At 35.3% G+C, this 13,914-nt stretch overlaps 1 protein-coding gene across 1 annotated transcript in view; it reads right to left on the bottom strand.

Annotated features, from left to right (window-relative positions):
- Positions 1 to 3,796: 3,796 nt before the first annotated feature.
- Positions 3,797 to 13,914, bottom strand: part of LOC128667164 (zinc finger protein 665) — a 66,299-nt gene continuing 56,181 nt past the window's right edge. The window contains exon 6 of the mRNA XM_053722097.1: positions 3,797 to 5,027. Within this exon, the coding sequence (XP_053578072.1) occupies positions 3,895 to 5,027 (1,133 nt within the window). The 3' untranslated portion in view covers positions 3,797 to 3,894. The remainder of the gene's footprint in view (positions 5,028 to 13,914) is intronic.

Raw genomic sequence — 13,914 nt, forward strand, 5'->3', positions numbered from 1 at the left:
AAGGAACAAGTAGACCAAAAAGAAAGGAAAAATCTACTTATATATAAAAATAAAGACTCAAATACAAAAAATTATAGAGAAGAGAAAGAAGATAAAATAAATGTTGCATTAATCACAGATTATAACAGTGATCATCATATTTTACAAAAAATTGTCAAAAAACACTGGCATTTGGTTCAAACGGATCCTTTAATAGGAGAAAAAATGAAAGATAATCCAACAATCATATATAGGAAAGCCAAAAATCTCAAACAAATACTCGCCCCTAGCGAATTCAAACAGACACAAAAAGCACACGACACAAAAAGATCTAATAGGAAACAAATTAGAAGGTTTTTTTTCCCTGTTTTGGTTGTAGATCCTGCAAGTTTAGCAGTAAATGTAAGAAAGTTATATCCAATACTAATGGGTCAGTACACCATATAAAAGAAACCATAAGATGTCAGGACAAAGGGGTCATTTACATTATACAATGCACCTGTCAGCTACAATACATAGGAGAAACTACAAGAACATCTGTCCTGTATAGATAAGGGAAATTTAGAAACTCATTTATACACTCATTTCAGAGAAACACATAAAAATAACTTAAAAGATTTCAAATTCTGGGGTATAAAGAAATTAAAGCAAGAGTGGAGAGGGGGAAATTTTGAAGAAAAATTATTAAGAAAAGAAGCAGAATTAATTTATAATATGCAGACTTTGTATCCATCAGGACTAAACTCTGAATTGGACCTTTCCCCATTTCTTACCTCATAAATATGAAAACAAATAAAATTAATAAAAACATCTCAACAAGACCATAAAAACCATTTAAAATATCTTAATTAAATTAATCTCAAAATTAAAATCATATTTATATATTAAATAAACAGATTACCAAAAAAAAAAAATTCTATTTACAATTTATTATCTATCTTGCTACTCTAAAATCTACAATTAAATGGATAATTTTAAAATAAGAAATTCAGAGATGATTAGTCACCAAAGATTCTATAATCTAATAACATGTAAAATGAAGAATCACATCAAATACATGAAGGATAGCTCTAGTAAAATAACTATGTAAACTGGAGGAATATGAGCTGGAATTATATAGACTAATGAGAATTATATATATAATACATTAATTAATAAGTTGACTAAAAAACTGATGATTATAAAAAAAAATGGATAAATAAATTATAAAAATGTGATAATTCAATTTATAAATATAATGAAATAACACTTATTTATCTATATCACCTGAAAAGCTATATATAATCAAATAATCCACTTTTAGGTCTGGACATAAAAAATCCACTACAAATCTATAAACAATATATTAATGTATTTTATAAGTTGACTATAAACATCAATGTATATACTAGAAGATTGTAATAATCCACCTTATGAACTGAATGAAATAACTTAAATTTATATATACCATCTGAAAAAGATAGGCATAACCCAATATTCCACCTTAAATTTTTGGTAAAAAATCCACCTAAACAAACCACCAATTGAAATGAAAAAAAACATCAACCAATCAGGAAGAGAGGAGGGCTTTTTAAAAATACCGGGCTTCAGAACACAAATCATCCGTCTTGATAAAGCCAACCGGCGAAACGCGTATATGTAACCTACCACAGCTCATATATCCCCTGCAAGATCTCAATCATCATTTGAGTACAGGGGAAGAAGAAAAGAAGCTAAAAACAAACGGCCGTTTGTACACTGATTATCGGAGGAGCCGTCAAACACGCCGGAGCGTGTAGCGCAAGTTTATACCTGATTCTAAAGCTTGCTGCCAGAACTGACAGCCAAAGATAACCTGAACAGAAGGTATTGCACCACCGGAGCCACACAGACCTAAACAGGCTCCAAAGAACCAAGCTTACAGGCAAATCTTGTATCGTACAAGATTGGAGAGAGAAAAGGCACAAATATCTTCCTGGTAAGATAAACAAAAAAATCGCTAGACACAGCTGGTGTCAGAAGTCCCGGTAAGCTCATTAGAAACACTTGTTACAAATTGCATAAAAAAGACTGAAGTGTTACAAGGTTACAAATTAACATTTCTGCATATCCCTCTAAGAACAAAATATCGGATTACATAAACTTTTATACTGGAACTCTGCATATTGCTACAAAAGTAAAAAAGAACTTTTAAAATATCCAAGCATTTTTATGAACATTTTATTTTGACGATCAGTCTTGAAAATATCATTTTAAAGATACTATATTTTAAGATGTTTATATAAGGTGGATTAAGGTGGTATACAAAGCATTTGATAAATTATCCAAATAAGAAGTTATTATGTTGTAAAATATAAGACATAAAGTTTAAGATATGAGAGGCTAGTTAACAACCATTACAAAGTATTTTAACCTAAGGGAGACGTCCCAAACTGAAGTATATTGTCACACAATAATTTCTATTTTAAATATTCTGTCATCTTACTCAAGAATAATTATCGTGCTCATATTATTGTTTTTATGTATTTTTTATTTATTATATATTTTTAGATTTTCAACTAGCAATAAATATACGTTTAAAAAGTATAATATCCTTATCATCCTTTAAGCTTTTTTAGCGCTCCCAAACTTTAATAATTGATTTTTTTTGTTTGTACTATAAAGTGGTAATCATAGGGAAGATTACCTGTGAGGGAGCTAAAGGATAACAACTTGGCGCTTATCTTAAACTAACCCATACACTAAAATTGCTGCTCCTAAGCCTACCTATGTTTACTCTTAAACAAAGGATACAATGAGAACAAAGCAAATTTGATAATAGAAGAATAATTTTAACATAGCCAAACTCCCCTAACCACTAGCAGGATATGGCCAGTGAAGTCTGTAATGTGCGCACCACTTTGAGTGTTTAATTTTTATTAACTATATTATAAAATCTGAAAGACAATAAAGTTAATGTAACATAAGAATAAATAACTTTGCCCCTTATTACAAGGAATTTTAAACAATCAAATCCCGCCCACGAGGTACCTGCACGTCCAGTCGTGCACCGTGTAAGTAATGGCACAAACAAGAATTCTCTTAGCATATGCAGAAACGTCTCACTTGTTTGCTTAGAGTGGGTTATATTAGCATTTTTTATATAGTCTGTCTAATGCAGTGTTTTTCAACCAGTGTGCCGTGGCACACTAGTGTGCCGTGAGAGATCCTCAGGTGTGCCACGGCAGACTGACAACAGTGTGACATATTTTTAAACTTTGCTTTTTTTTTTACTCCCAGTGCAGGGGTAGTTTGTAGGAGGAATGGCATAACAGCACAATACATACAATATGTGTGTGTTTGTGTGTATGTGTATATATATATATGCTGTATTAAGCTACAATGTGTGATTTTTTTAACATTTTGGGATGGTGGTGTGCCACAGGATTTTTTAATGTAAAAAAGTGTGCCACGGCAAAAAAAAGGTTAAAAATCACTGGTCTAATGTATTAAACACGTCGCTGCACTTGTTTGTTTTCGTTTTGTTTTTCTGAATAATGCTCTCTATTAACCTAATACAGCTACTGTTTGCTATATACTCATAAGTCAGCAACTACATAGATATGTGAAAGGGGTGGTTTTGAAACTGAATGCTGGTTCATGAGAAGAAAAGATGGAGTTACCATTCACAATGTGTAATCTTGCCCTCTTTGGGGCGAACCCAAATGAAACCAGAAAATGCTGCTATAAAATGTATTTATTTAAAACCACAGCATCAAAATGTTTGAGGGCATAAGAATGCTTTATATTCTTCTTCACAAATTGGTTTTAGTGTTTATTAACTACAGTTTAACGGCTCTTTAAATAAAACAAAAATGTCCAAACTATATGAGACATGGAGACACATTTTTGGTAACTTAAAAATAATTAACAGCACAATTGAACTTTTTTTTTTTTTTACACTATGGAATCCATATGTATTTTTTTATGTCTAACAAGATGCGCTGACTGAGTGAATCTTCTGCCGCATTCATTACAGACGTACGGCCTATGAGCTTGGTGGATTTTCTCATGGCGAACAAGGTCTGATCTGGAGATGAAGCACTTCCCGCACTGACTACAGGCGTACGGTCTTTCTCCTGTATGTTTTCTCTGGTGTATACGAAGATGGAATCTGCTAACATAGCTTTTACCGCAATCACTACAAATGTACGTTCCTTCTCCTGTATGGAGTTTTTGGTGGGCAGCAAAATATGCACGACTGATAAAACTCTTTCCACACTCATTGCATGAAAATGGTCGTTCTCCAGTATGCGTCCTCTGATGGATCACCAGACTAGATCCTTGCGTATAACTCTTACCGCATTCACCACACACATAAGGTCTGTTGCCAGTGTGCAATACCAGTTGTTTAGTAAGGTCTTTATCAAACGGGTTTGATTTCTCTCCGGTATGAGACATTTGATGTCTAATAAGATGTGCATTCTGTAAAAAACTCTTCCCACATTCACTGCAAATAAAGGGTCGTGTCTTATTATGGGTTTTCAGGTGACAAGTAAGATGCGATTTGGAAATAAAGTGTTTCCCACACTCTGTACAAGTGTAAGGTTTCTCTCCAGTGTGAGTTCTACGATGTACGGAAAGGTGTAAGCTCCGAAAAAACTGTTTCCCACAATCATTGCATACGTACGTCTTATGGATAGCGTCTATGTTACTAGAAAAGTCCATAGATTTTTCCAAATCAGTATTCACTTGACTTGCATCTTCCAAAGCGCTATCCTTCAGAGAACTGCACACATTCATGTCTTCTTCAGTGTAATTAAACTGTATCACTTCTATGTCATCTTCATGACCAATTTTACCACCACCACCAATGAGTTGTTCCTCAACACAAGCATTGACGTAATTGTTTTGTGACATATCACCTCTTCTGTGTGACGATTCCCTTAGCATTAAATCTTTAGAACGTCCTAGATTGAATTCTTTGTCATAGGCTAATCCCTGAGGGGTGTCATCTTCAACTACTATGATTCCTCTTGGAGCAATAGCTCGAAACTTTTCCAACTTGACTTCCCTTCTGGCTCCAATGTCTACACAAGAATAAAACAAACATGACAGAATAAAAGTGAAAGACAGTACTACTAATTTTGCTTACTTTTTTAAGCACATGAGGCATGTATGTGTGGGGGTATGTGTGTGTGTATATATATATATATATATATATATATATATATATATATATATATATATATATATATATATACACACACACACACACATTCTTTCTACATTTAAAACTGAGTCAACTTTTTATCTACTAATAAAACTAGTGTGTGTGTGTGTGTGTGTGTGTGTGTGTGTGTGTGTGTGTGTATGTATGCATGCATACATAAAAATATACACATTTATATATTTTTATAAATAATACAGAAAACACTAACCAGTTTCTTAAATAAAATACATTTAAAAATGTGTATATAAATATATATACGTTGATTGGAGTAGCCGTGTTAGTCCAGAGATTTAGATATCAAATTAACAAGAGTATTGCATTGAGCAATGATACTTTTGTATTGGACTAACTATACATTATAAAAATGACAAGTTTCGGAAGAATGTCTTCCTTTTTCAAGTCTGAAGCAATACTGACCAATTTGATGGAATTTACAGATTATATCTTAAAACATAGGATGGCTAAAAAGACAGAAAGTGTTACAGAGGTCTGAATGCAGAGGGAGGAGGGGGTGTCATAAATATCATGATGGGGGTTTAGGAGACAGAGGACGATAGTGTCAGTAAAGGATAATAGACAGGAGAAATATATGGTTATACACAAAGCATATACTGATATAAAAACCTCTGTAACACTTTATGTCTTTCTAGCCATCCTAGGTTTTAAAAAATAATCTGTAAATTCCATCAAATTGGTCAGTATTGCTTCAGACTTGAAAAAGGAAGACATTCTTCCGAAAGCTTGCCATCTTATAAATGTATTGTTAGTCCAATAAAAAAGTATCATTGCTCAATGCAATACTCTTGTTATTTTGATATATATATATATATATATATATATATATATATATATATATATATATAAAACACACACACTAACATTACTATATATATATATATATATATATATATATATATATATATATATATATATATATATATACTCTCCACACACAAAAAACAACTTTTCCAGTCGAGTGAAATTATGAAGTAGCCGGGTGGTGACAGATTAATACTTTGCAATATAATAATATTTTCTGTTATTTATATATATATATATATAAATTTAAGTTATCCAAAGCACTTATTGCATAATTTAACATAAATTGATTTAATGATAATGTGTGCATAAAACATTGAAAAAATTAATTTATTTTAGAAAGGCAAATTTTAGCTTTTTTATTATTATGTATTTATATGTGTATTTACATACACATATAAACACACACAACACACAGAGAAAGTCCAGCACTCATTTGCAAGTACTCAGCTAAGATTAAAAGCAAAACTGGAAGAGTTAGTTACTGCATCTGGTCAAATGGGACAAGCCCAGGTACCACGTCAAGGTCTCTCCCAAAACCTGGGTCCCTAGTACAGCCACACAATGCAAGCTCTCAATCAAACTGGGAACAAGTCAAGGGTGCACAGACTTATGTAATCACCCTAGACATATACAAAACACGGAAGGGGACTGCACTCTCAGACTGGACTGTGTACACATCCTATGACCCTGCAACATGCACAGCCCCGGGTGCTCAATAGCACTCACAGGTAGCTGTACCATCCCCAGAGTCCCAGGCAGTTAACCCCACGGCACATAGGGAAAATTACAAAACAAATTAATACAACACACAGAGGAAGTCCAGCACTCACTTGCAAGCTCTCAGCTAAGATTAAAAGCAAAACTGGAAGAGTTAGTTATCGCATCTGGCATGTATGGGGTTAACTGCCTGGGACTCTGGGGACAGTACAGCTACCTATTAGTGCTATTGAGCACCCAGGACTGTGCATGTTGCAGGGTCATAGGATGTGTACCCAGTACAGTCGGAGAGTGCAGCCCCTTTCCGTGTTTCGCATATGTCTAGGGCACTGGTTTTCAAACCTATCCTCGGGCCTCCCCAACAGTCCAGGTTTTCTGGATTACCTTGGGTGTGAGCCGGTAAAATAACGGTTTACTATTCAGCTGATTGTGCTCTAGTTCAGATATCCTCAGAATGTGGCTGTTAGGCCTGAGGACAGGTTTGAAGATCAGTGGTCTAGGGCAGTGTTTTTCAACCAGTGTGCCGTGGCACACTTGTGTGCCGTGAGAGATCCTCAGGTGTGCCACAGCAGACTGACAACAGTGTGACATATTTTTTAAACTTTGCTTGTTTTTTACTCCCAGTGCAGGGGTAGTTTGTAGGAGGCATGGCATAACAGCACAATACATACAGTATGTGTGTGTTTGTGTGTATGTGTATATATATATATGCTGTATTAGGCTACAATGTGTGATTTTTTTTAAATTTTGGGATGGTGGTGTGCCACAGGATTTTTTAATGTAAAAAAGTGTGCCACGGCAAAAAAAGGTTAAAAATCACTGGTCTAGGGTGATTACATAAATCTGTGCACCATTCACTTTTTCCCAGTTTGTTTGATTGATTTGATTGTTTGCATTGTATGGCTGTATTAGGGACCCAGGTTTTGGAAGAGACCTTGACGTGGTACGTGCTATTGAGCACCCAGGGCTATGCATGTTGTAGGGTCATAGGATGTGTACCCAGTCCAGTCTGAGAGTGAAGTGTGTGTATATATATATATATATATTATTATTTTTTTCGCCATAGAAAATTATGCCAGCCGGGTGGTAGCAGAGTCATATTTTTTTTAATATTATATAATTTTCTGCTATCCAACGTTATTGCATAATTTAATAGAAAATGTTTTTAATGATAATTTGTGCAATAAAAATTTAACATTTTTATTATTGGCTAAAATTTTAGCTGGGTCAGTAAAATTAGCTAAAAAGGTCCTGGAGCAAACAATATATATATATATATATATATATATATATATATATATATATATATACACACATACATACACACACACACACATAAGTATACACACATACTGGAGCCTTTTTCCAATCCAGGAATGTAAGTTTACGGGACGGCCCATCTTTGGTTCAGAACTTGGGTAGCGCTTGCTGATTAGAGGCTAAATGTATTATGTACCAAAATAAATAAATAAATTGTATCTAAGTAAGCCATTTGTAGACATGGGAGGGGGTTGTTTTCTAATTAATAAAATTTTCCCACGTCTCTGAGTTGCATATTCAGGTATAGCAGTGTCCTCCACAAAATATTTTGCCAGTTGGGTGGCACAATCAAGTGGCAGGATAATATTCTGCAATATATTAACATTTTATGTTATTTATAAACATTACTTAAGCTATTCTAAACACAAAATTAGTTGCATAATTTAATATAAATTATATAAATTTAATGTGTGCCCGTAAAGGGGCACAGTTGCCTATTTATGGGCACACATTAAAAGTGGCTGGTTAATTGTACCGCAAGCTCGCTGTAGCACTTTGCGCTAGACTTCATTAACCAGAGATCAGATCTCTCTCTGCTTAATGAAACAAATGTCCCCAATTTTGCTCCAAAATAAAGTGAAAAGTTATTTTATAAAATTAAAAACATGTAGCATCTTTACGTTTTAAAATAATAACTGCACAAAGCAGTTTTAAGGGGAGGTGGGGTGTTAGAAAAAAAAAACGGCAATGAAATACATAGCAGTCTATGGGGGCTGCGTTATCACAGTTAATATATATATGTATATGCTTATATACATACTGTGTATATATATATGTGTGTGTAATATATATATATATGTGTGTGTGTGTGTGTGTGTGTGTTAATATGTGTATATATAGTCACATATAAACACAAATATATATGTATATATTCATATATATTTACAATCTGCTGCCCATCGCGACTTACCCCTTGCGCTGCGCTAGGTACTCTGCCGTGACTATCGGCATGAGAACGAGGTTCCCATTGGCTTCCCTCATGAGCGCAAAGTTTCCATGCATTGCAAACACAAGGTCGCATTCACATTGCGCTGTTCGCATTGTGCTTTACTTGTAATATCAGTGCACATTTACGTGTGCCGGTAAATATCGTTCTCGCAAAAGGGAAATTTTGCTTTCCACTCGTAATCTGTCCCTAAATAGGGGAGAAAACTGTATAGATTTTTAGGTCCCACAAACTGCTCTGTAGCATTAATGCACTACTGGGAGCTAGCTGCTTATTGGTGGCTGCAACTCTTGTCACTGGCTCACCAGATGTGTTCAGCTAGCTCCCAGTAGTGCATTGCTGCTCCTTCAACAAAGGATACCAAGAGAACAAAGCAAATTTGATATTAGGTGTAAATTGTTTACAATCATACGCTCTATCTGAATCATGGAAGAAAAAGTGTGGGTTTCATGTCCTTGTTCGCAACTTCTCAGGCTTGCTGTGCATGTTCAGCTTCGTATCCACTAAGGACTAGGAGATAAATCAGGTAGAACTTGGTTGTTCAGAGTGATTGACAGGCTCTGGTCTTGTGTGAACGGGTACTTAATCTATTGCATCACAAGAGGCGATTACGGATAAAAACTTGCCCTTCATGCAATTTGATATATTTTCTTGAAAGTATGGTTTTGACAGGGTATTTTAATGCAAACATGAAGCGTGCTAACAAATTAACCCTAGGTAACTGTGCGTTTAAAGGGACAGTCAAGTCAAAATTAAACTGTCATGATTCAGATAGGACATGCAATTTTAAACAACTTCCCATTTACTTTTATCATCAAATGTGCTTTGTTTTCTTGGTATTATTTATTGAAAGCTAAATCTAGGTAGGCTCATAAACTGATTTCTAAGCCATTGAAGGCCGCCTCTTATCTCAGTGCATTTTGACGGTTTATCACAATTAGAAAGTGCTACTTCATGTATGCCATATAGATAACATTGTGCTTACTCCCATGGAGTTACTTATGAGTCAGCACTGATTGGCTAAAACGCAAGTCTGTCAAAAGCACTGAGATAAGGGGCAGTCTGCATAGGCTTAGATATAAGGTAATCACAGAGGTAAAAAGTATATTAATATAACTGAGATAAGGAGCAGTCTGCAAAAGCTTAGATAGAGGGTAATCACAGAGGTAAAAAATATATTAATATAACTGTGTTGGTTGTGCAAAACTGGGGAATGGGTAATAAAGGGAATAGCTATCTTCTTAAACAACAAAAATTCAAATAGACTGTCCCTTTAACCCCTTAAGTGCTAACGACGGCTTTGAGCCATTGCAGAGTTTCCCACTCTGGTGCCAATGACGGCTCTGAGCCGTCACTACCACTCTCCCACCTTAGGGGAGATCTGGGGGCTCCCACCCACTCATACCCCGGCGATCGGGCCTGCATAGTGACAGGCATCACCGGGGCTTCACGTTATACGTGGTCACGTCACGCGCAATGACGTGATGACATCACCGCGCAACTTTATTTATACTTAATGTTAATTATAGGAGCAGGGGGCATGCTGCTTAGAAGCCTGTATCTCAGGCATCTAAGCAGCTACAGACCCCCAAGACCCACCATTGGAAAGGTAATCGCCTAACCTTCTCAACAATGTAAGTCTTGGGGATCTGAAAAAAAAAGACAAAAGTTAAAAAAAAAATACCCCTAAAAAAGCTTAGCACCCAGGTGGGAAAGTGCTTAGCACTCAAAGGGTTAATGTCTGTGGAGGGTTATATACATAGATAAAATCTCACACTGGAACTGCAGCTCCTGAGCATAACTCAGCTGGTGAACCAATCAGGAGTGGAAGACGCAAGCCCTGCCAATAAACAGCTGTGTTCTGATTAAGATCTGTTAAGCTTGCGGGTTAATGGTGGCATTTTAACTATGTGTTTAACCATTTTGCAGCAGTTAAACACATTGTTCTCAGTGATGCCAGAACAGCATGGTCTAAAGAATTAGAGCCCACCATTTCTGCCTGAGACTAGTCCCTTTAATAATATAGTAATGAGAGAATGAGTCCCGATTCCACATATTTATGGGGTCTTACTACTAGACATTATGGGCCTCATCTATTTGGAACTAATGAAAACAAGTGAGACAAAAAAGATCATTTATAATTTAAACATAAAATTCTTACTTTTCCATTAAATATATTATTTATTATATTTATTCATTCTCTTACACAGTGCTCTAAATATTTATCATGTGTTTACATCAGATCTAAATATTATAAATGTGGGGAATTTGTGACAGAAACAAGGTAAACATATAAAAGTAAACATGATTTTTGTCTCTAAGTGGTCCCCTCATCCTTAGTGCCAGTATGAACTATGTTCTCTAGTCCTGAGGTTTACACAGAAATTGTTTACAACTTGAAGGTCAATAAAGTTGGTTGAGAGGTCTCCTGGGCTGCCATTTTGAATTTCATGATCTCCACATGTTGGACTTCTGTTTGAAACTCTGTAGATGTGTTGAGAACAATGCAAAGCTTGGTCACTAAATGTGGGATGTCTATAAATCACCTCTGTGGTATCTTCTGTTTCTTCACAACTTTTATGGATCATAGTATAAAATATATGCTCCAGAAAAGAACCTTATTCATATATTTTTTGCATCTTGAATCTTATAAGGATTCAAAATTAAAAAGTCACCAACATCACATTCTGTTTACCAACCAAATCTATTATTGTAATCCCAAAATAATCAATTAGATGGTTTAAAAATAACAAAAGATGATGCTTAAATGTTTCCTCTGGCCTTGGAATCTCCTTATTTAATCCACAGTAAAGATCTGTTTTCTCTGGTGTCATCATCTGATGTATGAGTTTGATTTTACATCACTTCCATAATTGAGTAAATTAAAAATGGTTCCTCTTGGGTTCTTAAAATTGGCCTCAGTGGCTCTTTACCTTGCTCAACCTGAGCATTTTGTTTGAGTCAGTAGACAAGTCTTACAACCACATCAGCAAATTCCACTACATGTCCAATGAGAGGCCTTATACGTGATTAAATGTTATTGGAAGAGTCAACAACAAAAGGGTTGAGAAAGAATTATTGAAGGTCAGTATTTGTGCTCCTGCTCAGGAGATCAATATCCTGTTTTGTATCATTAGGCCCACAATGGCATAGACCAAAGTCAAGAATGCTCTAGTTGTTTTTGTTGTGCTCAGTGGTAGCGTTGACTGAATGTACTTGGTTGCCTGTCCATCAAACTAATATTTAAAGACCTTCCAACCAGGGCCACAAGAAAGTACTTCTGTCCCCATGCAAGTGACCTCCTGTTAGGTGTTGTTTTTCCCAACGATGATGATGATGATGATGTAATAAGCAACTCTGAAATTGTCATTAAAAACAACTTCGTAGAAGAATGAACTACTATATAGACCCTCATCTTTCCAGTTATGGCCAGAAACCGTAATATACAATTTGCAGAAGGCTTGTATGGTTGCATGGAAGGAGGACAACCCACTGTGGTAGTCTAAGGACAAGTGGCAATAACACAATCTAGATATGCACACATCTGCTCTGCCCTAACGTAACCAACACTATTGCCGCCAACTGTCTGTCATCAGTATAACGAATTCAGTTAGTAATTGAGTATTGAAAAAAGTTACTTTTCCTCATCTCTCAACACTGAAAATGGTTGGTCAAGCCAGCAGCAAAAACCGCTACACAAGTATGCAGGAAATGTAATGTAAGGTAATGTAAATGCACTACTGCGAGTTAGCTGCTGATTTGTTTTTTAAAAGTGCAGCCACCAAAGTACTGGGAAAGCGCAAGAGGAGATTGGTGGCTGCACTTTTATGCCTTGTCACTGGCTCACCGGATGTGTTCAGCTAGCTCCCGGTACTGCATTGCTGCTTCTTCAACAAAAGATACCAAAAGAATGAAGAAAATGTGACATCACAAGTGAATTTGTAAGTTGATTAAAACGGTATGTTCTATGTGAATCATTAAAAACAAAATGGGGTTTATGTCCCTTTAAATGACCACTCAATGTAGTAAAATTACATAATTAACAAGTGCATAATAAAAAGACAATACAATTACACCTACTCTGAATTTCAAATAAGCAGTAGATTGTTTCTTACAAATTTAATTTTTGTCCCATTTTCCGGCCCCCTGTATCATGTGACAGACATCAGCCAATCACAGACTAGTATACGTATACCCTGTGAGCTTCTGCACATGCTCATTAGGGTCTTGTTCCCCAGAAAGTGTGAATATAAAAAGACTGCACAAAATTCAATAATGGAAGTAAATTGGAAAGTGTCTTAAAACTGCTGCTCTTTCTGAATCATAAAAATTTTATTTTGACTTGAGTGTCCCTTTAAATTCCTCACCTCTAAGAAGAATATAATTATATCATATAATAATGTAATATATTCTTTCATGGGTGAGTTTAATTTTGAAATTTCCATGCTTTTTAACCTTTAAACTGATATGAATATCAACATAATTATATTTAGTAGTAGGTTTCAGCAGGTTCTCACCAGTTCTTAAAGGGACGACCTACAATATCATTTTTTTTTTAAATATAGATAATCCATTTATTACCCATTCCCCAGTTTTGCATAACCAACACTGTTATATTAATACACTTTTTACCTCTGTGATTACCTTGTATCTAAGACTCTGCAGACTGCCCCTTATCAGTTATATTAATACACTTTTTACCTCTGTGATGACCTTGTATCTAACCCTCTGCACACTGCCCCTTATATCAGTGATATTAATATACTTTTTACCTCTGTGATTACCTTGTATCTAAGCCTCTGCAGACTGCCCCTTATCTCAGTTATATTAATATACTTTTTACCTCTGTGATTACCTTGTATCTAAGACTCTGCAGACTGCCCCTTATCAGTTATATTAATACACTTTTTACCTCTGTGATTACCCTGTATCTAACCCT

This window comes from Bombina bombina, chromosome 7 (assembly GCF_027579735.1).
Source record: "Bombina bombina isolate aBomBom1 chromosome 7, aBomBom1.pri, whole genome shotgun sequence".
Lineage (NCBI taxonomy): Eukaryota > Metazoa > Chordata > Amphibia > Anura > Bombinatoridae > Bombina > Bombina bombina.